Source organism: Panthera tigris, chromosome A2 (assembly GCF_018350195.1).
Source record: "Panthera tigris isolate Pti1 chromosome A2, P.tigris_Pti1_mat1.1, whole genome shotgun sequence".
NCBI classification, from domain to species: domain Eukaryota; kingdom Metazoa; phylum Chordata; class Mammalia; order Carnivora; family Felidae; genus Panthera; species Panthera tigris.
The window spans coordinates 119,559,295-119,585,272 of record NC_056661.1 but is presented as its reverse complement, the minus strand read 5'-3'; the positions used below and the strand labels follow the sequence as shown (position 1 = coordinate 119,585,272).

Genomic DNA, 25,978 nt, shown 5'->3' with positions numbered 1-25,978 from the left:
AATGCGCCCTCCAGGTTTCAGAGAGGGGACAACTTTGGGTCCTTTGATAGTGCAGCGGTGGGGGGGGGGGCAGGAAAGGTGAATGGCTCCCCTTTAAATCAACATCTGGCAGGGTCCACATTGTGGAATCAGGACAGCTCAGCCACTGACCCCAGGGCAGAGCTTTGTGCTGTTGTTTTATTTGGGGTTGGTGGAGGGGAGAGGCAAAAGGTGAAATGCAGCATTGCCCCACCATGGGGATGGGTAAAGGCACATGGGGTGGTGTGGCAGAAATCCCAGCTCAGAGGCTTGGCCTTTGGAATAAGGTCGATTTCCTTCCTGTGTGGTATCTCCCTGAGGGCTCCGAGGCATGGGTTTCTCGGTGTTTATACCTGCTCATTTATTTCATCCTCAGGTGGGCACAGGGTTCAGTTTTACTGACGACCCCCAGGGATACGCAGTCAATGAGGATGATGTGGCACGGAATTTATACAGGTAAAAGGTCTTGGCTGTCTCTTGACCTTCTTCAGCCCAAACGTTTTTCTATTTCGATACGGAAATTCACCCAATGGTGTCAGTAGTACTGATGGATCCTCATGGGCTAATTCTTAAAGACATATTAAGAATACGTCTACGTGAGGAGCTCACACACGCACACACACACACACACACACACGTGTATGCGTGTGCGCACATGTGCGTACACACAGTCTGCTTTTTGCTTTGTTACTTTATCACTGATAACTGTGAAAATGGCCGGCAGACTTGTTGGGATGAGCACTGGTTGTCATCTGTAAGCGATGAATTGCCAAATTCTACTCCTGAGACCAATACTGCACTATACTTGAATTTAAATAAATCAAAAAAAAAACACACACAAAAAACAACAACAAAAAATGGTCAGCAAGAAAATAACAAGGAGGGCTGAAATCCTAAGGCACGATTATAATTTTGTAAAAATATCCTTTAAGAGACAACAGAAACGGAGCAGAATTACCCGACCAAAGATTATTTTCAAGCCTTTCAGCTAGGTGCCTGAGAGGATGTTGTGTGCTTTCTAACATTGTATTTGAACTTTGCATTTGCCCAGAAACAACATCTTCTTGCTCGTTTCTCTTTTTTCTCGGGACTCCTCTTTCTGTGGCCTTCAGATGCAATTTTCCCCTCTCTTGCTTCTCCTTCATGACCCCCAGGCTGAAAGCTTAGCTTGTTAGCTAGTCTCTGACTTTTTCCTTTATCTTCCACAACTATTCTTTTACTTAAAAAAAAGAAAAAAATGGAAAGAAGATGTAAAGTTGTAAGCCTGGTCAAACACTGCACATAGAATTTCTTCTTTTTTCGTACTCATATTTGCTATGGCTATTTTTAGTACTTTTTTTTTTTTTTTTTTTAAGTAAGTGACCATTCTTATTTGGTCACATTTTTCCAGTCTGTAAATTGTTACTAGAGGTCAAATCCGGAATTCTTTCAGATCACTAGGGTACCACCTTATGCCCTATAATCATTTACTCACAGAACCCTAGTGGCCAGAATGAGATAACCAACTCCCCTATTTCCTAATTGTACCCGACACTCATTCTGCTGATTACTTGGTGAGCAAACCCAACCAATTGCTAAAGTGAAAGTAAATCTAATAACAAATCAGAGTTTTCTGATCTCTGACAAAAGTTTTTCATTTTATTCTTTCTCCCCAAGGCAGATGGCTAGGGAACGGAGGAAAGAGTAACTTCTGGCCTTTCTTCCTGAGACATTTCTTTCTGTCTTCTCTGCGGACCCAGAAAACAAATATGGCTGTTGTTTTCTACACTTTCTTTCTTTTTTTTAAATTTTTTATTAAAAAAAATTTTTTTAAACATTTTATTTATTTTTGAGACAGAGACAGAGTGCAAGCGGGGGAGGGGCAGAGAGAGAGGGAGTCACAGAATCTGAAGCAGGGTCCAGGCTCCAAGCTGTCAGCCCAGAGCCCCATACGGGGCTCGAACTCACGAACCATGAAATCATGACCTGAGCCGAAGTCGGACGCTTACCTGACAGAGCCCCTCAGGCACCCCTGTTTTCTACACTTTCATTTGTCATTTGTCCCATTATTTTGTCGCTTCCATTCTGTGTCCAGGGGCATGGCTAGGACCCCACACTTCTGCTTCCAGGTACATTGGGTCCTGGGAGCAGATTAGCCAGATTTCCACAGGATTCCCCCTCCTCTGCCCCTAGCTCAGACACCTCCTCTTTCCCTATAGACACATAATCATGATGGCTGTCCTTACAAGTTGACTCAAGTGCCATGAGCAGTGACTGTGTGCTCTCATTTTTCAGATAGAACACCTACTTCTCCCCTTATTCCTCCCTGCCCTCTCTGACCCTCTTTTGGTTTAAATCCAAACAAGCTCAGTTGTTTAACTAGCAAACACCCAGAGGGCGGAGGTTCTGTGGTGAAGAAATGCATCAATCCCCTCTAAGCCAGAGCATGCAACCCGCCATTCTTTTTCTGTCTCTTCTTCCCCTCCCCCAAAGATGGTTACAGCTTCCAGTTGACCCTCCGTGTGGATGTATACTGCTGACATGTGGTACATCTCCTCTTAGATGACATGTAAAGAGAACCTATTTCAAAGCATCCATTGTTTATAGCTGTTTTAGTTCTTTTTGCTTCAGGCTCTTAGAACTGGAAAATAGCTAATCAAGGGTAGTGCAGAAAACTGATTTCAGCTGTTTCCTTTATAGTTTACACTATTTGTTTCCCTTTGTGACTACATTCTTCTCTCCAGCTCTCCAGATGGGTGTTTGGAATAAGAAGGTCGCTTTGAAACCCATAAACGTAGGTTTAAAGAGTAGACCTTCTTTTTCTCCTTTTGAAAACCATCTTTTTTTTTTTTCCACTGAAAAACCCATTCCTTTTGACTATTAATAGTCCGTGCCTATAAGGAGTAGACTCCTAAAGAGGCATTTGACATTCACACTTAGGCTGCCCTTGTGTGTGTTTGTTTGGAAGCAAAGGCTTTTTACTAACCAGACATTTAAATATTTGATTTTTTTTTTATTTGGAACATGCTATTGAGCCACAATGCCCCTCTGATTTAGGTAAAATAAATAACTAAATATACTAAAGAATAACAAATTTACTAACTTTGATCTGGAGTGTATGGTCTGGTACCATTCCCCTTCTACCACTGTTTATCGATTGCCTGCTATGTGCCAGACATTGTTCCCGATGCTGGTAATAGAGTAGTCAACAAGCTCCCCTAGTCCTTGGTCTGGTGCTTACCCATCTTGAGCGTGCCTGAAGTTAGTTTCTTAGCAGCCAGATGGAAACGGTACTACCATTCTATTCCACCTGCCGCTTTGTATGGGAAATAATATCAATTGCTAAAACGTGTTTCATAACCATGTGACTATGAAACTGGTTTCACATATGAAATGAGAACACTGGACGGAGCAGATCATGGCCCGGCCATAGTGGGGGTGGAATGAAGGCGAAGGATGGCCGCCCGTATGCCACTGCTGAACAAAACTGCCAAGCTTCTTGGCACTGTGCTTATTTCAGTCAAACTGTTACTGACAACAGCTCCCCCTTGTCTGGCCTTTGTTGGCATGGAACTTTTGCTTAGATTGTTTTAACTTCTTTTTAACATCTTGTGTTCATTATGCCTCTGACTCCATTAGACCTCTCCAAATTCTCTAGTGCATTATCATTTCCATCTACCTGCTGTGCCCCGAACCTACCAGCTTCCCTTTTTACAAAATGTATCTGAGGAATAATTTCTTTCTAGTCATTTTCCCCTGCGAGGTAGATTTCTTCTTCTTGTCCTTCAGTGTAACTTTCTACCACCAGATGGCCTTTGACTAAAATTCTAGCTATTAGCGAAAGCCCCTGGCACAATGCTAGCAATGTTGCCAAATGGCATCGTCTGGCAGAGGCAAGCTTCCTGCGACAGCGAGCTCTTGTGACTGTGCGTGGACAGCGAGCTCGGGTGACTATGCACATACACACACGCATGCGTGCAAATGTGTGTCTAGCATGTATTATATATTTTAGCAATTCTGCTTCTAAATTTGAAATTTTATGTAGGCGTGATTCTAGATTGTATTTTTGAGCAAACCCTCACCGTGGAATAAGAATTACATAGAGTTGACTAAGACACAGTTAAACAAGCAAATGGCATATGTAAATCTAACTTACTAAATTGACTTTTTTCTTCCTTCACTCCCATTTAAGAAAGATCTACCAGGGCGCCTGGGTGGCTCAGTCGGTTAAGCGTCTGACTTCAGCCCAGGTCGTGATCCCACGGTTCGTGGGTTCGAGCCCTGCGTTGGCTGACAGCTCAGAGCCTGGAGCCTGCTTCAGATTTTGTGTCTTCTTCTCTCTCTGCCCCTCTCCTGCTCATGATCTGTCTGTCTCTCAAAAATAAATAAGCTTTAAAAAAAAAAAAAAAGACCTACCAAAGGCTCGGATTAGCCAAATTTTTGTTCTGATCCTCTTGTGGTGTTAAAACTGTAACTTCCTCAAGTGGAGAACTTGGAAACTTCAGCCAGAGAATCCTGGCATTTTCAAGCTAGAAGTAACCTGGAAGGTTAGCTCCTTGAATTAAGATTGCCAGATGAAATACAGAATGCCTAGTTAAATTTTAATTTCAGATAAATAATGAATAATTTTTATAAATCTAAGTTTGTCCTATGTAATATTTGGGTCATAGTTATGCTAACACATTATTTGTTGTTTATCTGAAATTCAAGTTTAATTGGACGTCTTGTATTTTTATTTGCTAAATCTGGCAACCCTAACAACTTTAACAGATTCTCCAAGGAAATAAACTTTAAGCCAAAGCACGAGGCTTAATTGAGATTTACTATGTTAAACTGTCTATTGCCATTCCAACTAGCAGGAAGAGAGAAGAGAAATAGTTTTTAGCCTGAAGGTTGGCGAGGGAAGGGTAGAAAATAAACTCCTATTTTTATCTCTACGCTAAAGCCATCTCATTGCCAGAACAAACATGGAAGCTATATAGTGCAGCTTCCCAGATTTAGTTGCTACAAAGGCTTTACTTACTGTAAATAATAAATACAGAAATACACCAAAACTCTACAGTGGTCTTTCATGATGGATTTCTATGGAGCCTTTGCAAATTAAGTGCAGCCAGACCCGGCAGTGAGCAGTGATCATAATGACCCAGTTTTGCCTCTCTGTAACCCTTGAACTTTCTCCTCCTCCTGGTTTTGCAGGGCCTCCTTCCTTGCCTTTCATCTTCACTGGATGGTTCGTGGCTTTTAGTCCCTCAGCAGGAAGCTGGAACAAAGCTCTGCCTGACTTCTCAGACAATGCAATCTGGGTCAAAACACTGATAGAGCTTCTGAATTCCACAAGTTTTGTTTCCTTTTTGAAAGATTTGGTCAAGTAGAGAATCATTCAATAATCTGCCCTTTTCTTGTTTATGATGAAACAATTTCTGGAGTCTGTTTAAATCTATTTCAGTAGAACTCATTGAAGTGGCTATTGGCATTCTTTAGTAAGTGTGATTTTTTTGGAGCCTAGATGCCACTGTACTGTTAGTTCTATATCTGGCCATTTGGTGGTTTTCTTTTAAATTATGGTCATTTTACAGCCTTTTTGTTCTTTGATTATTAAAATACTGAAATTGTGGGACCCCCCCCCAATAGAAATGTTCAGGGTTCCTCACAGGAAGATGTTGGTAAGCAAGTAACATTCTCATTACTTCACCAGAAACCCAGGTTAATGGGGTCATAAGGCTTGCAGAACTACCTCTAAGAATTGCTGTAGGGGGACCTGGGTGGCTCAGTCGGTTAAATGACCGACTTCAGCTCAGGTCACGATCTCACAGCTTGTGAGTTCAAACCCTGCTGACAGCTCAGAGCCGGGAGTCCGCTTCGGATTCTGTGTCTCCCTTTCTCTCAGCCCCTTCCCTGCTCATGCTCGGTCTCTCTCTCTCTCTCTCTCTCTCTCTCTCTCTGTCTCAAAAATAAATAAACATTAAAATTTTTTTTAAGAAATTGCTGTAATAATAGGTGAAAGCCTGTATCACTTTGCTCAAGGGTACCCTCAACAGCTAGAAGATCTAGGTTGGTAACCCAGAGATTTGGAAACCTGCCCAGAGTGTTGATGTCCCCTTGTCTCAACCTCTTAGTATCCTAAAGTAAGCCCACAATTATTTTCTAACCATCCACAGTGTGGAATGTTACATACGTGACATTTTGAAAATAATGCCTACAGGGGCTCACAGCCTAATGGCCTCTTCCTTCAAATGTGAAACTTACCGTCAAAAGGTTAGTTTTGGTAGCATAGCATTAAGCTTTTTTGATTCCATGTGATTTTTTTTTTATTGTTGTTCTTCTTCTTTTTGCAGTGCACTAACTCACTTTTTCCTGTTGTTCCCTGAATATAAAAACAATGACTTTTATGCCACGGGGGAGGTAAGTTGAAGTCCTGTGTTCTTGTGTGCTTCCAATATCCTCGGGACTGAAGTACGGTGACTCATGCATTCAGTATGTACATACACGTACACAAATATATATTAACATTAATTCAGCCCGTATTCAGAATTCTCTAATTATCCCCCAAATGTTCTCTAGAACCCTTTTTTTTTTAAATAAATATAGGGCTCAGTAAAGTTTTGTATATCACGATGGTCTCAGTCCCCTGACATATTGTTGTGGTTGTCTCATAATGATGATTTTGAAGAGTGTAGGCCAGGTGCCCTGTGGCATGTCCCATTTCTGAATTTGGCTGATTCTTTCCTCAACGCGTAGATTCAGTGAAAACATCTCGGCAAGAACATGACACGGGTGATGAGTGAGCCTCCTATCTTATCCCGTCAGGAGGCTCGTAATATCAGTTTGTCTCATTATTGGCGATGCTACACTTGGTCACTTGGCCCAGGTGGTCTCTCCCAGATCTCACCGTTGGAAAGGCACCTTTGTCTCTTGAAATTAATAAGTAGCATGAGACCATGTGGAAATCTGTTCCCTCCAGATCTGTCACCCCGTAGTTTTCGCATTCATTGATGATTCCTGCCTGAATCCGTCATTCCACTGGGGGGTTGTAAATGGTGATTTTTTTGGGGGGGGGTCTATCTTCCTATAGATGTCATCTAGTAGTCTTCTACAGAGAAGATCTTCCCCTTTTCTTCTTTAACTCTATTTTTTCCCTAGGCTGATTATGTTACAAGTTTTTTAATTTTTTTTATGTTTTATTTTATATTTGAGAGAGACAGAGTGCAAGCAGGGGAGGGGCAGAGAGACGGAGACAGGATGTGAAGCAGGTTCCAAGCTCCGAGATGTCAGCACAGAGCCTGATGCAGGGCTCGAATTCACTAAATGGGATATCATAGCCTGAGCCGAAGTCGGACGCTCAACCGACTAAGCTACCCAGGCCCCTCTACGTTACAATTAAAAAAAATTTTTTTTTACGTTTATTCATTTTTGAGAGACAGAGAGAGACAGAGCACAAGCGGGGAAGGGGCAGAGAGAGAGGGAGACACAGAATCCGAAGCAGGCTCCAGGCTCTGAGCCGTCAGCATTGAGCCTGACGCAGATCTCGAACCCACGAACCATGAGATCATGACCTGAGCCGAAGTTGGATGCTCAACCGACTGAGCCACTATATGCTACAATTTAACATACAGTTAAGTTCACTTGCCTAGGTTGGCTTCAGTTTTAGGGTTTGCTTTTTTTTTTTTCCATCCAGTTAAATTTAAGGTTATTTTAAACACGTAGAGCAGCCAATACTTTGGGAGCCCAGGAATCCCAAGGTGCTAAGAACACCACTCTGAACAAAACAGAACAATTTCCTGCCTTCATACATTGTAGAGGCGAAGACAGTGATAAGTGAAGAAATACATATGCACTATGCGTCAGGCGGTGATGAGTGTCATGAAGAAAGATGAAGCAGGTGGGGGTTGCAGAGTGGTGCAGGTGCTATCCTGGATACTAGAAAGGCTCTCCGGTAAGGACACAACTGGGCAGAGTGCCGAGACCAGTAGATGCGGACTAGTAGATGAGACTAGTAGAGTGATAGCTGCGGTTATCTTAGAGAAGAACTTTCCAGGAAGGAGGGATAGCAAATGCCAAGACTCTGAGGTGGGGACAGGCTTGGTGTGCTCAAGGAAAAGCACGGGGCCACTGTAGAAGGAGCTGAGAAGGGAGAGGCAGACGGATCACGTAGGCCCATGGAAGGTTTTGGACTTTATCCCAAGGGTGATGGGAAATCGTTGAGGGGTGCAGTGTTCACTGAAAGAGTAGTTAGAATCACATTCGATTCAATTCAGCACTCATATGTCGAGTGACTACGGTGGCTGAGGCATTGGACACGTATTGGAAATTCAGCCATTAATAAGACATTGAGCCTACCCTTAGTCTGAAAGCCTGGCAATAGGTAAAATACTGAATGAAAAGGACGATTAGAGAAGTGGCTGGAAAGACAGCACGAGGAGAGTGCCAATAGCTTACTTCTCTCAGTATGGGATCCTCAGGAAAGGCCGGACAGAAGACAATTAAACCGGATTTTGAAAGATGCGTAGGGGTGGGTTAGTCAAGGATCTTTTGCTTATAAGTGACAGAAACCCTATTCAAAATGGCTTAAGTAAAACGGGATCATGGCTGTGTCTGGGTGCTCAAAACGTTGTCATCAGGAATTTCTCTCTTGATCTATTCACTTGACTTTGTACTGCGCTAGTTTCATTCTAAGCTATGTTTTTTTCACTGGTAGCCTTGAACCTCTACCCCATCCTCATGTTCTAAGTATAACCTATCAGCTCAACTTTTCTTCCCCAATAATTCCACTATATTCCTGAATCTCATGTGACCCATTTGGATCCCATGCCTGTTCTAGAACTACTAACTGGGGTCAAGGGGATGGACATACACGTTGGCCATAATGGTGCCTGAGGCCCACCCAGTGCCCTGGGAAGGGTAGGATCACAGTGAAGCCCTCCGCCTCTGAATCACAAGGCCTGAGAGTGGGAGATGGGTGGTGCACCAGGGAAGACCCCAGTGACGATACTAGAGGAAGGGCTGGAAGGATGCTGGATAAGCTCAAACCACAGAGGTCCACCGTAAGGGAGACAAGGTGAAAACAGTCTCAGTTTTTCCAAGGAAATGGCAAGTTAATGGAACCAGGAACTTCCTCATCTTCTGCCTGCGTTCTTCTCTATTTGGAAAGGATATTCTAACTGTTTGGCTTACTCCACTAACATCTTTTTTAAGCCAGCTATCTGGTCAGGATTATTTAGGATCTCTACCATTAATTCCCTGCTGGTCCTTGACTTTTAACCCATTTCAGAGGCAAGTGGGGCAAAGGGGCAGGAAGTGATGCCTCTGTCATTTTGGAAGCCACCCTGAAAAATTCCCAGTCTCCACCTCCGCCAGAAGAGCGATCTGCTTACTGTGTAATTCCTGCCTTGCAAATAATGTCGTGATGCTATTAACCATGAAGTTGGACTTTCAGCAAAGCTGCCCAATTCTGGGTGAGAAATTTGTCCATTTCACGTCTGCCCGGTGGTTTCATGCATGTAACTGAATGTGTGTAGGAAAGGACAGTTTTCTTTTTTACACTCTTGGCTGCCAGGATGAATACTTTTAAGGAAACCTGTGCCTTTCGAGTGATGAAGGAAGATGTGAACGAGGGCAGGCAGGAGCTGGGATGAGATGCAGTCACCAGACAGCAACATTTTCATAGGGGCTACACGGGATATGTTAAATCCAGGGCCACATCTCTTTCTAGAAGGAAGAGCACTAAATAATAACACCTTGGTGGTTTGTTTTATTAGAATGCTGTGTTTTTCCAGTCTAGTTTGTTCCATCTGGTCTTCTGTATTAAGGTTAGGAGGCAGAATGGAAAAGTAGTTCTGGGTTAATAATCAGGGGACCTGAGATTCATTGCTGGCTTTGCCTCTCTGGGTGATTCCAAGCGAGTTCTTTAACCTCTCCTGGCCTCTGCTTTTCATCTTACAGTCGGAGGGCTTGGCTTTTCAATTAGATCACTTTCAGGGATATTTTGCTTTACTAGATGTTCAACCGTAGTTACCTAGATGTACTCTTATAGCATCTGTATACAATTGCAATTTTAATGTAATACCCACCCTCCTTCTCTCCATCCCCCCCCCAAAAAAAAACCATTGTGATAGATTTTTCAAGAAAGGGAAATCCTATCTGTTCAGAACTTTTAATTTCCTCACACTGTTCAGGAGGCGGAACAAACAATGCCACTAAAGTAGCAGGATCGTGATTGAAAAATAAGTGAGTAAACTCAGAAATGCTTCTCTGGGGCTCCTGGGTGGCTCAGTTGGTTAAGCGTCTGACTCTTGGTTTTTGAGTCAGGTCATGATCTTATGGCTCGTGGGTTCGAGCCCCGTGTCGGGGCACAGAGCCTGCTTGGGATTCTCTCTCTCCCTTTCTCTCTCTTCCCCTCCCCTACTCTCTCTTTCTCTCTCTCTTAAAATAGATAAACTTAAAAAAAAAGAAAAGGTTTTCTCCTTTTCAGCGCAAATGTACTGGACCTAAATATCCTTTCCATTTGCGTACTATGAGTGAGGGGTATAGCCTGATCTCAAAAGGTCTGGGGCAGCTGTTCAGCACCCTGAATTTGGTGCAAGAGAGTCTGGAAGTAATAACAATACCTACTGAATAGGATTGTTTTGAGCATCTAATTAGATAATCCTCCTCAAATATTTAATGACGTGATGGCTGTGGTGAGTACCAAACACACGATGACTGTTATTACCGTTCATGGTGAAAAGCTGGATTAATACATTGTGGCTCCAAAGCATATGACCTAATGTATATAGACAGGGCCTGAGATATTTTAAAAGTTCTGCTCACGTCTTTCTGGGAAGTGGCATTGTCTCTCCTGTTATTTTGAAATCATCTTCAAAAGAAATAGTTTGTTTTGTCTAAACAACGATGGTGGGGCTTAGAAGATGATATTCGAAAGTTTGGGATAGTAGCAAAACGTGCCGGGACCGACCCAGGCCCCCTGCCACTGCCGTGTGGACCATGGCGAGCCCACAACCAGGCATACTGTGGGATCTGCAGGCGGTACGATCCAGAAGGAAGAACCGCCTTGTCTCCTTCCCTCCTTCTCTCCATTTCGGCACAGAACACCAACTGGAATTAATTTTCTCTAAAGAGAGACAAATGTGTCTGTAAATCACCCTCCTCAAGGCATGAAAAAAATGTACTTCAAAAAGAGAAACAAGCTGCATTTAATTCACATAATTAACTTTCTTTATAAGGGTTATCCTTTCTGAGCCAGTAACTATTAGTGAGATTGCTCTTGTTCTTGAGGTACAGACTCACTTGAGAATCCTCTCAAGTGTACGTGGGCCCAGCTAGAAGTTAAAGCAAAACAGCCCTCACTGGAAGGCAGGAAGGTGGCGGCGGGAGGAAGGGGGACTGCCCATTGTTCTCTGAGCGTGTGGCTTTGCGTCCTCTCCCCGGAAAGATTCCGTGCCTATGGGTGGTTGTGGCAACGAATGGGGAGCGTGTCCAAAATGGCAGAATATGTGGTTACAACTGAGCATCTCTTCCTGATAGGGAGGAAGGGCCCAAGTTGCCTCAGAGGCAATTTTGCAACCATAGTTAATGTGAGGGCCAAATAAAGGCAAAGCTTTGAAGCTATTTAAAAATTAGTGAGCTTAATAGGATACTTTATCTTCATCTGCATGAGTGAAGTCCTGCTGGGATCATGGAGTCTGACAACATTTACTGGAATCATCATGGTCCACCGGGTTCGGGTTGCAGGCTCCCAGTAGGTGGGAGCCATGTTTGTGTAATGTGTTTCCTACACTACTAAGCAAAGTGTTTGTTGAATGTTACAGAGCAGCCTTGTGCAAGGTTGTTGCTGGACAAAATAAAAATATTGATGATATTTCTCACCAGTGTCTTTTCATCTCCCTTCCATCGCCCCTGTCTCCCTGCTCTGTGTCCCAGGCCCTGAGAACCCTCCTTTCTACTCCTTTATTTTCCAGGTCCATCCGGTACCCTACCTCCCACCCCCAGCCTCCCTTTCTTTCCTTGGCTATATTGTGCTCAGGTCCTGTTTCTCCATCATGACTATTTTGTTCCTCTCCCCCTTTCTGACTTGCCATCAGCGCACTGTCCATTAGAAAGGATCTGATAAATTAAACTTACTCTCAACATGCTTGTATCTGAATAGAAGGCATAGTTGTAATCGGGGATTTTCCAGCACTGATATACAAGCAAGGAGTGGGAGAGAACTATTCTGCAGGCCCACACCAGTATCCTTTTAGCCCAGGCTTGAATCTGGCTGCCAGAAGGAGGCCTTCAAGAGTCAATAGTTCACTAGTTTTATTTGTAGCTCTTATTTGAGAAGACTGAGAGTGGATCGTAGGGCAGGCATGGGGCTAAGCACTGTTCTATGTATGTCATAGCAACCCTCTGAAGCTGGCACTATTCTTATCGTCCCCATCATACAGTTGAGATGACTGAGGCTTGGAGAGGCGAGGTAGGTCTTACCAAGGTCACTCAGCGAGGATTGGGACTAAGCAGCTGGATTCCGGAGCCCAAAGACTGTAGACAAGAAACTGGCTAAAGATTGGAACCCTGCTTGTGTAGATGCTGTCTGGAGCCTCAAAACCTCCATCGCTAAGACCTGCCTCTTCCAGAAAGCAGGTGCACTGTGCATAGAGGGGAGTCAACATCCCTTCCCTATTTCGTGCAGAATGTCTAAGGGTTATCAACCTTATACAAACATAAAAGAAGTTCCCTGTCCTTTTGCACGTTTCTGTCTTTCTGGCGAAGGCTGAGTTTTAATCGTAAAGACTTAGCTTTGATCATAAAGTTTTATGGAGTAAATGAAAGTTTCAAGTGATATAAAGGCTTGAAGTCCGTGGAATGCAATTATTTATTAAAGCTTGGAACTTGCTGAATTTTATTAGATGACATCCAAGCCGCTTTAACTCTTGAGCTCATGACAAATGTCTATTTTCAGTTATGGTCATGTGACCTGCCAATATTTCTTTTAGAATTGAAAATGAATTTGTGACTTAGAACTGGAAGTTTGTACCTTTTGGCCTCCTTCCCCCAACTCCCCCTCCCCCAAATCCTCTGCTTCTGGTGACCACAAGTCTAATCTCTTTTTCTTTGTTTTCTGTGTGTGTGTGTGTGTGTGTGTGTGTGTGTTTTAGATTCTACATGTAAGTGAGATCATACACTGTCTTCCTTGTCTGACTTATTTCACTTAGCATAATGCTTTCAAGTTCCATCCATGTTGTCATAAATGGTTGGCTTCCTCAGTTTTCATGGCTGGATAATATTCCATTGTATGTATGTAACACAACTGCTTTCTCCATTCACCCATCGATGGACACTTCGGTTGTTTCCATGTCTTGGCTGTTGTAGATAATGCTGCAGTGAACATGGGAGGGCACAGCTATCTTTTCAAATTAGTGTTTTGGTTTTCTTTGGATATATTTTCCAGAACTAGAATTGCTGAATCATATGGTAGTTCTGTTTTTTATTCTTTGAGGCACCTCCATACTGTTTTCCATACTGGCTGTGCTGGATTCTTTTTTTTTTTTTTTTTTTTTTTTTTAGAGAAGCATCCTTTGAATACAAAATAAGAATATATCATTTGGAAGGCAGCATAGCGTGTACCTTTGCATAAGTATGTGACCAAGAGATACAGATCAAGATGTTTTTCTTATGTGTCTATTCCTAGAGATTCTACATTTCTTTTAAGCTCATTTTGCAGAACAATAGATGTTTAGATAAAGTCATAGTCTTGTTGGGAGCCTTCTTTTATTCTTTTTGCCCTTTTCTTTTTTAAATTTTTTTTTTAACGTTTATTTATTTTTGAGACAGAGAGAGAGCATGAACAGGGGAGGGGCAGAGAGAGAGGGAGACACAGAATCTGAAACAGGCTCCAGGCTCTGAGCGGTCAGCACAGAGCCCGACGCGGGGCTCGAACTCACGGACTGTGAGATCATGACCTGAGCCGAAGTCAGAGGCTTAACCGACCGAGCCACCCAGGCGCCCCTCTTTTTTTTTTTTTTTAATTGCAGCAGTGTGGTCTGGAAATTAGATGACACATGGTCTAGAAATGTCTAAGAAGTTGTACAGATTACCACAATACCGAAGTTCCAGCTTTCCCCATTCATTAATTTTCTCAACTGGCCATTTTAAGGACACACGTCTTCTCTCAGAGAAAATAATGGTCCCCAGTGAAATAAGAGTCTACCCCGAGGCCAGATGAAGTCAAGGTCCCTCTCACTCAGTCCTGTCTTCTGGGCTGCTGTATCATTTGTTACGCCATTACACTTGGGCTCTTCCCCCGTTTTTGAGGTTTTTCAATGTGTGTATAAAGCTCTCTTTAAGGCATATCCCCTTATTCTCTTTGATCGCCTCCATAAGTGGGGGTGGTTCCACCAACAGTCTGTGGTTGGTGATATGCTAGAGGATACAGCACTGCTATGACTCCTTCCAGAAGGGTAGCCCGCCCTGTGTCCTTCTGGGGACACGAAGGAGTTATGACCAGCCCATAGGTGAGTTCTTCAAAGAGATGTTCATTCCAGGTGGAGTGGCTGGGGGAGCGGGGACAGAGCAGAGCAGGGGGTGCTCAACATACCAGTCCTGAGGCTGACAACTCCGCCTTTTCCATTTCCAGGCAGGGCTTAGGAACTAGGACCCGTGGACAGTGACGCTTTGTGTCCAGGCTTCGGTGTGTCTCATTTCCAAGGCCATTGCTCATTATCCTGGGTGAAGGTTCCACATGTTTTACCATAAAACGTATACCTAGAAGCAAGGCAGAGAATGAGTATAGCTGCACCTATTTTTTTTTTACCTAAACTTTAGTAAGAAATGCAGACGAGAAACGCAGAGCAGCTCAAACAATAGTAACTGCTAACATATGTGAAATTTCTGCAAGAGGACGTTGTTTCCATTATAGTATTATTCTCTGACACGATTTTTTTTCTTCTAGGGGAGCTGATTTTAGATATGAAATCTTTTTTCCTCCTTTAAAAGTAACTGGGTGGCAGGGGTACAGGAAGCCCGCTGTGAATGTTGCGGGAACATGTAAGAAGGGAGGGCTGCGACGGAATACGCAATTACAAGTTTCTTTAAGTCCCTAGTTCATTGTGCTTTTACACATCTGGATAATTAACCAAGCATTACATTCTCTCTAGACTATTTTTACAAGTACAATATGCTCCCAACGTGATTTCCATTAGGCTGTTCCAAACATCCTTTAAGAACTCAGAAAGATTGCAGACTGAGATTGAAAACCACTGTTCAGCTGTGATGTTGAGACCTTTTCCTCTCGTGGGGGGAAATACAAGACTGAGAGCTGAATTCCGAGATCCTTCCGATGTAAGAGGAAAACTGGAGGCTTATTGCTTTTTTAAGCCCCAGGAATACAAGCATATACAAACACACCTTAATATCTCTGGTCCTCCTTGTCAGAGCCGAGCTCAAAATATGGTCACCATGGGAAAACGTGAGCCACACAACAGTGCTGGAAACTGCAGCTTGAAGCTTTTTTAAATATTAGGAAGGAATAATAAGGGCGGACTAAAATCCTGACGTGTCGATGGCTAACCTAATTTGAGTGATCGTGTTAGGAAAATACCTTTGTCTGGCTGAGGTCCTCATTCAAGGGTCACTGCTGAATTCTGAAACAATATATGTTCAGATAGTTAGTGGCCACGCTTTTCCTCTTTTCTTCTTTTATAATCGCTTTGATGCTGTTTCGAGCTTTTATGAGGCCAGGGTCTGATCTGCTGGTAGAAGGTTAGTGCTAATTCACAGGCTTTAGGAGCTTCGCCGGCCAGCTGCTGCCCACATTGATGAACACCAGCAAGAGATCGGAGAAACCACAGGGCTGATAGTTGTGCTGGTTGTTGTTCCCATCGTTGTTATAGGCAGGACTCAGAACAAAAGAAACAAGAGTTCATAAAATTACAGGATTGTGACTGGAAGTCCTAAGGGCCATAGAGTTCATTTCTAATAGGTGAACAAACCTAAAGTCTCTCCCCAAAATATACGTCTCTATTCTATTTAAAATACATCCAGAAAAGAGAAAGCTGGGTAAATAAAACATTTGATTTATTGTCTGGTTGTCTTTGAAAGTGCTGTGGTGGTCAGAGATCGTTAAATTGAGAAATAAATGATTTGGGAAGAATAAACTAACCCGATCTTGCAAAAAAAAAAATAAATAAATAAATGTCTCCACAAGGAGAGTGAAAATAATTGAAATTTCATTATAATGTTTCAGTGTCTGTTTTCCATAAAATAATCCCATAATTGTCTACTGTGTGACAGCCTGAGCCACTCAACCAATGGAATGATTAATGAAAACAGCAGTGAAGGATTTGTCACACTGACACAGGGCACGGAAGTGTGTGATAGTCATTAGAAAGCAAAAATGAGATAAACATCATCGTTAGGAGAGCAGATGTGGACTGAACAGTGAGGAATCTGTTTTGGACATGGTTGTAGAACTACCCGTGTTTTCTTTGAATGGCCAACTTAGCAAGCTTGTAGGGGATGAACCCAGGGCTGAGCCCCAGCTTGGGAGACCATAGACTCATAGTCTATTCCAGGACCCTTGACTGAAATGTGATTTGATATGAGAGATGGGAGATGTGGAGGCAGCCAAGCCTAGATGAAATCCCAGCCAGGCACATGATTGAAATGCATAGACCCTTGCTTTCATCGTTTTAAAACATAGGAAGATAATGTTAACTGTCAGGTGGCTCAAATTAAAGTGGGGGAGGTAGCCTATTCATAGTAGATCATAGTAGATGCTCAGAAATTGAGTGAATGTTCCTTCTTAATTTCCTGCCTGGATATATCCCAGATACACATGATGGTCACGGGGGGGGGGGGGCGGTGGAGGGGGAGGAAAGGTGCCATAAAAATGTGGCTGTTTTCGCCTAAATTTGTCATCACCTTCAATAGAGCAATTTAAAGTACACGCCCTTCCATCTCAGAAAGAGCGAAAGAGATGTTCTATCGCTAGGTCTTATAACAAGACAACTTAAGGGATGACCTCCAATAGAGAAAAAAATGTTTAGCAGTAATGACAGGTTAGTCATTCATTTCTCAAATGTGTCTTCATGGTCCTACTATGTGCTGGGCAAGGTACACCTTGTGAGAATAATAATCCATGAAATGGTAGACTTTGCCCTATCACATTAAAAAAATTTTTTTTAACATTTATTTATTATTGAGAGACAGACAGAGACAGAGAGAGACAGAGCATGAGCATGGGAGGGGCAGAGAGGAGGAGACACAGAATCCGAAGCAGGCTCCAGGCTCTGAGCTGTCAGCACAGAGCCCAACGCAGGGCTCGAACTCACAAACCGGGAGGGCACGACCCAAGTCGAAGTCGGACGCTTAACCAACTGAGCCACCCAGGCGCCCTTGCCCTATCACATTTGAGTCAAGTTTTCTGTAATATTTTTTCAAAAAGAAAGCATTAGCTTTACGAGTTTTGTGTTGTATTCATTTTTGTGCCTTCTCAAATACCTACTGTGATGCCTTTGACAGAAGAGTTGCCTAATAAACCATTACTGAATGAAGGCTGTACAATACAGGTTTACCACTGAAACGATTACTCAAGGAAATTTGGCCTCTTTCGATCACCTTACAGAAATTATATTCGATAAATGTTCACTTATTGTTCCTCGCAAGAGAATATAGCACTTTTGGGCAGCAAACCGCATTTCAGGCATGTAAACACATCTTCTTATTACCACAAGGACTCTAAAATGTGCTCATGGTTATGAATGGATACGTTGTTTTGAGTCAATACTTTGCCTAAATAATTACTACTCCACAGAGGTCTGCATCAGTGAGGAGATCCTGTATAAATTATGCAGATTACGTAATTGTATCATACCTTGGAAGGAGTGTCAGTTTGGGAGTAGGTCAGGGCAGGTTTGATTCTGATTCTGCCACTTAACATCTCTGAGCCTCAATGCCCTCGTATTGAAATGGGAGTAATGGCATCTCCAGCATGCGATTACGGTGTAGAATTAGTAGAGCTCTCGGGGGCTCCCAGCCTTTGAACTGCAGACCCCTGCAGAGCCTTGGAAATATTACAAAGGGTCTGCAGACTCATAAGTACCCACATGATGCCTTTAGTCTATTTTGAACACATATGCATTCGCGTTTTTCAAATGCAAGTAAGTTAATTCAAGACCATTCATTCGATGACTGTTTACTGAGCACTAACAGATAAACAGCATCAGGCACAGGGGACATACTAACCCACAAAACAGACGTGGAGCCCTGCGTTCGTGGATCTTTGGTTCTAGTGTGGGTGGGAGAATAACGATGCACAAGATGAATTAGTTGAAGTGTATAGGAAAGTGAATAGGGTTCAATGAAAACATAGAGAAAAGAAATATAAAATGTCAAAAAAAGGGGGTGTCCAAATTTTAGAGGAAAAGCATCCCTAGAAGGCTTCACTGAAGGAAGTAGGGGAGTTAACCATAAGGACACTGAGGGAAGAGTATTCCAGGTGGCGGGAACAACTAATGCAAAGGCCCTGGTGGAAGGGGCCAGTATGGATCACAGTCATGATTATGGTCCAAGACGGGCTGGAGAGGAATGAGCAAAAAGGTAGCAGGGGATAGTGTTAATGAAGTGACTAGATCATGCCAATCCTTATGCCTCCAAAAAAGCACTTTTGCTTTTACTCTGAAGGAGATGAGAAGTCATCAGAGGGTTCAGATTTATGTTTTAGTAGACCACCATCTTGAAAATAGACTGGATGAGGGGAAGGACAACAGCGGGGGCAGGGGGTGGTGGCTAGGCCACTGCAATAATCCAGGCAAAAGAGGAGCAAACCTGGAGCAAGGTGATGAAATATGGGTATGTGAAAACACCGGATCCTGGACCTATTTTGACAGAATAGGTGCAATTGACAAGGCTCGCTGATGAACTTTTGTGGGGAGAGAGTGTGTGTGTGGCCGGGGGGGGGGGGGGGCGGGAAGAATGGCACCAAGATTTTTGGTCTAAGCAGTCAGAACAGAGTTAATAATAGAGAGGCTGTTGGAAGGCTTGGGGATTAGAGCTTCATTTTGAACATATGAAGTTTGATATTAGACATGAAGGTGGAGATGGTCCAAAAGGAAGCTTTTTAATGTAAAAAATACAAAACAATTTTTTTAAATCTCCCTGAATAGTAGCTTTTGTCAGCATAATCTAAAAGCAGAATTATAATGTTTGTATCCACAAAATATTTTAAAATTGGAAAAGAACTTTGTACTTGGAAAGGTTGGAAACAGAGATAGTTGTCAAGTGACAATTTCAGTAGCCAATAAATACTACTTTCCTTTTCCTCTTGCTTTAATACATGTTGCTTTCAAGCTGCATCATCGTAAGTATTTTGAAATCTTAATTTTGGCCTTGGGGGTTTCTTTGTCTTTGTAAATGAAGTTTTCAATGGAGCTTTCTGGTAAGAAAGGTTCTGTGGGTGGCGGAATTGTCTTCACTGGCCCATGTTATTTTGGAAGGAAATTAGACTGTTCGCCCATTACACATCTACTTGTCATTTTTTGTGCACCTCACCCGTGACTTGCATGTCACGGGTGCCATTTGGGATGCCAAAAGAAGTGACAGAGCTCTGTGCTATTGTGGAATTTACAGCGTAAGGTAAAGAAAATATATGGTATGTCTCATGTGGAAATACTGCTGTCTTACTTTAATTAGCTTAAACACATAATTTTATACCTTTTTTTAATGTTTGTTTATTTTTGAGAGACAGACAGACAGGGTGTGAGCTGGGGAGGGGCAGAGAGAGAGGGAGACACAGAATCGGAAGCAGGCTCCAGGCTCTGAGCCATCAGCCCAGAGCCCGACGCGGGGCTCGAACTCACGGACCACGAGATCGTGACCCGAGGTGAAGTTGGACGCTTAACTGACTGAACCACCCAGGCGCCCCATAAACACATAATTTTTATAGCACCAATTTGTGATGGTTCATTTTAACACCCGCCCTTCTCAGTCTTATGCAGGGAAGTACGTGCCAGCCCTTGCACACTATATCCATGCATTGAACCCCGTGATGACAACGAAAATCAATCTGAAAGGAGTTGCTATTGGGGATGCGTATTCTGATCCCGAATCAGTAGGTGTCTCCTTTTTCTTTTCTGTTCTGTCCCTGAAAAGATTAAATCCCCTTTAGTCAAATGGAGGCTCCTCTTACCTTAGAGACCTAACTTGGTAGAAGGAAATAGTGTTGCCCAGTTGATTTTCTAATGATTGAAATCTTCCAATTTTTACAAAATGTTTTAAGCTGTCAACTCCCTATGTCAGCCTAGATTGGGTGTGAGTGCGAATGTGGGGCACGCACGTGTGGGTGATACGTTTGTGTGAATTTTGTGCACATGTGGGTTGTGTGTGTATGCTCGTGGTATGTGTGGGCATTGTGTGTGGTATGTGTATTGTGTATGTTTGTACGTGTTGTGTACGTGTTTGTGTGTTCTGTGAGATCTGTGTGTGTGAGTGTGTGTGTGTGTGTGTGTGTGTGTGTGTGTGTAATTGTCTTGCTTGGCTAATTTCAGCACCCACTCAATGAATTACAAAGGGTTATTTCATCAAGCAAGTGGGTCCCTAACTTCTCTCTTTCTCTCCGTGTGGCATTTGTGTTTCTCTTCTCTCCTCAGATCATAGGGGGCTATGCAACATTCCTGTACCAAATTGGCTTATTGGATGAGAAGCAGAGAAAGTACTTCCAGAAGCAGTGTGATGACTGCGTGAAATACATCAGGGAGGAGAGGTGGTTTCAAGCCTTTGAAGTGAGTTCTGGGGCCTGCGTTGCCCTGGAGCAATGAGAACCATCTGAGGAGGGTCCTAGAATCCCCGTGGCACTCAGGCATTTTGTTGTTGTTAGGGAAGGTCTATCTGGGATGCTGTCTGAGCTCAGGAGGCAGATGTGTGGGCTGGAAATGGAGAAAAGAACTGTCCCAGCCTCTTTGAATTTACTTGGGCTGTATTTTAAACCTTCGATCACCTTGGAGTGTTTATCTAACTGTGTCTTTCATTAACTCTTTTGATTTCTTTAAATGCTGTGTAGCCCTAAAGGCATACCCTATCACAAGGAAATCAGAAGAAAGGCTACCCAGAAAGTGGGTGCATGTGCTTCAACCTATGCTCTATCCACACACAGTGTTTCAGCTGGAGAAGTGGCCCCAGTGTGTAACAAATGTCACACGTTCCTGTGCGTCAGGAACAAAGGTTATGAAGTATAGAAACCAGCAACTTTTACAGAGGGCCATTGGTGTTTGTAAATATTGTCACATTACTTCCCCAAAGCTGAATTTGAGGATCAAATAATATGGGTATATTCCTCACCCTTTTTGTTGGGGGGAGAGTTATTTCAAATCTGAGACTGTATACTAGATAGTAAGACATTCGGGGTTTTGTTTGGGTTTGATTTGGTTTTGCCAGTGCACACAAAGACCGTGTATCCACAGTCTTCCTGAAGGGTTTTTGTTTTGTTTTGTTTTTTGTTTTGTTTTGCTGCTTTTGCCATAGAGCCATCATGTTTTCTACACGAGTAAACGAGGCAAGGATTGCATTTTGAGGACTTCGGTCTTTTTGTTATTGGGAGCACATCCTGTATCATTAATGCTGAGGCCTGGTATTAGCAGTCTTCTAGGCACTGAAAGTCAGCTCGTTCAGATCAAAACGAGAGACATACAAACTTAGAAGGGGGTAACAAATATAAAATGCTCCATTTTATAAGTAAGGGCGCCTGGTGTGGCTACAGAGTGTGGATTCAGAATCCTGTGCAATTGTCAATGCCAAGGAAGAGGGATCTTATGGGGACAGGGAGGCCTGCCTTTCAACTTGCGATGACTATTTTCCGTCTAGTGTTAGGCTGTCTGTTGTAGTAAGCGGAAAGGGTGAAAGGATTGAACCGTTAGAATTTAAAATTAATATCAAATTTTACATCATGTGAGACCAATAAGCAAGTGAGATATTTGATGTGTTTGTGAGGAAGCATCCAAGAATTATCGATGTTAAGAGGAAAAACATCTGATTGGCCCTGAGGGATAAGGAAAGCAGAAAAGATGTCCATGATGCATGATGCGGTAGCCTGAGCACCCACAGGTTTAGTGAAACAGTTGACAAGTTCAGGTTATTCTTTGCATTCGGAGGTAATGAGGAGACGCCCTATAAGGTTAGAGTTTCTGCCAAACTAGATTCATCAGGAAAAAAAATGCAGAAAGACACCAAAGTACAGTACAAAACAAAACGAAAACAAAAACAACAAAACCTGAAATCTTTGAAGGTATGCAATGTCTCTGTGACCATCGGTCCAATATTTGGAGTGATGAATTAACATAAAAACCTTTGTTTTTTTCAAGGGAAATAGATAAAATGGTACTTGGGAAAGTAAGCAAGTACTCGTCAAATGTGTTTCAGTATATGCGATAGAAGTCTCCCAAGAAATCCTGAGACCCGAGAAAATACAAATGTCAAAATCACAGGCCTAAATAATAGAGCCTGTTTGATGCTCTGGTCGCTTAAAATGATTTAGTTAATCAAAGAGCGGTAACTCAGAGCTGGAGGGAACTTTATAGATCATCCTCTGCCCTTACACACACACACACACACACACACACACACACACACACACACACGTCCACACTTCCTTGGGGAGGAGGCTAAGGCCCAGAGGGCCTGCCTTCAATTGCCAGAAGCCACTTAATAGATTCTGAAAGGCCTAGAGCTAGAATCCACCCCCACCCCGACACCATTCCCACCCCAGTATTTCTCCTGTGGTTTCAGGCAGTCTATAAAAATCCTGGGACAGGGGCACCTGGGTGGCTCAATCGGTTAAGCACTGACTTCGGCTCAGGTCTCATGATCTCGTGGTCTGTGAGTTTGAGCCCCATGCCGGGCTGTGCTGACAGTGTGGAGCCTAGAGCCTGCTTCAGATTCTGTGTGTCTCCCTCTCTCACTGCCCCTCCCCTGCTCATGCTCTTTCTCTCTCAACGATGAGTAAACATTAAAAAAATTTTTTTAAATAAAAAGATAAAAATAAAAATCCTGGGACATTTCGACATTCTGCAAGGTGCACAGTGGCCCATCTCTGGTCCTGTATTGTCTCCCTTATCATGACAATGTTCTGGATCACAGAGTTCTTTTTGTGAAGCAAGTTTCAACCAGAAACTGGATTTCACAGGTCTGGACCACCCACCTTCTTTATTTGTTTGATAACAAATGATTTTTTACTCTGAAATCAGATCCATGCTTAAGGATTGAATTCATCTTCTGTTGGTGTTGATAATTTCTAAAGATAAATACCCCAAATGCTGCATCCATTCAGGACTACCGCTGGCCTACAGTGTTCCCTCTGCATGGACAATTTAGAAAAGGGCGTCTCCCTCTGGGCTGACATAGTCCTATGGATTCAGGACTTGGCAAGTGGACACCACCATTGTATGAGCTATCTCATACATGAGCCATGACATGGCTCACACAATGGCTGTTTCTCCAAATGCAGCCCAAACCTAGTTATCCAGCTTGGCAAGCAGAACTTTGGCTGGTTCTCCAGCCCTTCTCACCCCTCCACCAGGCATCCCCATGACGTGCACAATCTGCACAGCCAGAGCCAGTGGTCCTGAGTGACCGTGGCATTGCTGGAGCATACTTACTGCCTCCTCTCCTTTCTACAGCGATGATCCTTTTCATGCATGGTCCCTAGGCCTGTGGCCCTAGTAACTTGGATTAATTAACTTTGATAAAGAAAACGAATCTAATGCAATAATAAAATTTTGTATTAAACCCAAGAGCATGGCCAGAAAGAATTGAAGACTAGGAGAGACCTCAGTGTGACCCTTGGGGAGCTAGGGTGTGTGTGGTAGAACACATGGGCTGAAGAGGCGTGGCCTGGGCTTGAATCTCAAGTCTGACGTTATTAGTAAGGCGTCCTTGGCAAGTGGCTTAACGTCTGTGTGCCTGTTTCCTCCCCTGTAGAACTAGGATATTGGTAACCTATATTCTTTCCTTGTAAGAAAACCTAAAATCGCACCTGATCGTCGATTTTGAAAATGTGCCGAGTTCATCCTTTTACAAGAGCTCCTTACAGACTCAGTTTCCTCATCCCAAAACGTCCCAGTGTTCTCAATCTCTTTTATGACAATCCCTTTCATCTTCTTGCCCTACCCCACAGTCTGCTTCAGCCCTGCTGCTGCCGCTCTCCCCACCCCCACCCCCCCCCCCACCCCCCACGCAGGGGCTGGGTTCTTTCTTACCTACTCTGTAAGGCACTTGGTTAGGAGGTTAGAGGGGGTGTCCTTGATCCTCAGTGCTACTTCTAGATCATATCCTTCTGGAAGCTCTGAGTGTTGACTCTCATATCCTCACATGATACCACCCACCACTTTTTTTTTTAATGTTTATTTTTGAGAGGCGGGGGGAGGAGCAGAGAGGGGCGGGGGAGACACAGAATCCGCAGCAGGCTCCAGGCTCTGAGCTGTCAGCGCAGAGCCCGACGCGGGGCTCAGACTCACAGACCACGAGATCATGACCTGAGCTGAAGTCGGACACTCAACTGAGTGAGCCACCCAGGCGCCCCACCACCCACCACTTCTTGTTATAGTTACCTACAACCCTCTGGCTTTCTCCTTCTCATCCTCTGAGTATTATAGCTCCTGCCTCACTGTCCTTCTCTCTCAAGGGTATCATGCTTGCCATTGTTTCTAGTGATCACACTATCTGCATGAATGACCCTTTTAATACCTGGCCCCTTAGTTCTTTAGCTTCCTCTCTTTTAGTGATCTTGTTCTCCTCTTTACCTTAGCTGTTCAGTCCCCCTCCCAAAAACAAGTCTGAAAATCACTCCACGATCTCAGATTCCCATTGTGCCAGCTCACTTTTCTGAATATACAAACTCAAATAACCGTCCTGCAACCCCACTGTCTTCCGGTCCATTGATCCTACTACAGTTTCAGGATCCTTAACCCCTCTAAATCTTAGCTTCTCTAATTACCCGATTGAAATTCAAGGTCAGTCCACCTCCTTTGGCTGGACCGCCATCCTGGCTACAAGTGCCACTCTAGCACCCCACGCCTGCCTCTGTGCAGCTGCACGTGACTGGAGAAGAGCACGCAACCACCGCTCTCACCTCCGCTGATGACCACTTTTTAAGGTCAGGAGTCCAAAGGGAACTTCCACCAACTCCAAGCACCTGCGCATTTGTCCATACCCTCTGCCCTCTCTCCTCAAACTGTGGGTGAGTGGCCAGCCATCCGTGTTACGGCTGTCCTTCCCGACAAGCTCACTCCCACAGTCGGGGCTTTGGGCTCACTGTTTCCCCTGCCTGGAATGTTATTTCCCTAGATGTCTCCATGGTCTACTTCCTTCCTTCCAACAGGTGTTTACTCAAATGCCACTTTCTCAGTGAGACCTCTGTTTCCTCCTCCCTGCGGCATCCGTGCTCACACACACACACACACACACACACACACACACACATAGGCCCACACACCCCCATGACATTCCCTACTCTTCTCTTTACTTTTCTCCTTAGGACTCTCACGCTTACCTTACTGCATGTTTTTCCTATGAATGCTTGCTTATTGTCCTCCTCTAGAATATAAGCTACATTAGGGAGGACTTTTGCTCTGTCGTGTTCACAGTGCCGTGTCCCCAATGCCTGAGACAGTGTCTAGCACAGAGAAGATGTGCAATAAAAGGTTGTTGAACAAAACAATGGAGGAGTGTCAATGCAATGACAAATGTCTGTACGTTTTTACCTACCCTGATGTTTTCCTTGTTTCTTTCTTCCCTCTCTCCCGACCTAGGTACTGGATAAACTACTAGATGGTGACTTAACAAACAACCCTTCTTACTTCCAGAACGTCACAGGATGTCCTAGTTACTATAACCTGTTACAATGCAAGGTAATGAGTGCAACAGTTTACAAACTATACTAGTGTTTGCTTAAACCTTTTGGTAACACCAAACGTCCTTCAACTTGAGAAATACTATAGCTGGGGTGGGGGGTGGGAGG

At 43.6% G+C, this 25,978-nt stretch overlaps 1 protein-coding gene across 8 annotated transcripts in view; it reads left to right on the top strand.

Moving 5' to 3' along the window:
* CPVL (carboxypeptidase vitellogenic like) overlaps nt 1-25,978 on the top strand; it is a 130,479-nt gene that overhangs the window by 43,703 nt on the left and 60,798 nt on the right. For 7 of the 8 annotated variants that reach the window (XM_042969067.1, XM_042969025.1, XM_042969038.1 and 4 more), the window contains 5 exons: nt 395-474; nt 6,333-6,399; nt 19,958-20,080; nt 20,619-20,750; nt 25,770-25,868. In XM_042969067.1, the coding sequence (XP_042825001.1) occupies nt 395-474; nt 6,333-6,399; nt 19,958-20,080; nt 20,619-20,750; nt 25,770-25,868 (501 nt within the window). The remainder of the gene's footprint in view (nt 1-394; nt 475-6,332; nt 6,400-19,957; nt 20,081-20,618; nt 20,751-25,769; nt 25,869-25,978) is intronic. The other variant, XM_042969077.1, reaches the window with a different exon arrangement.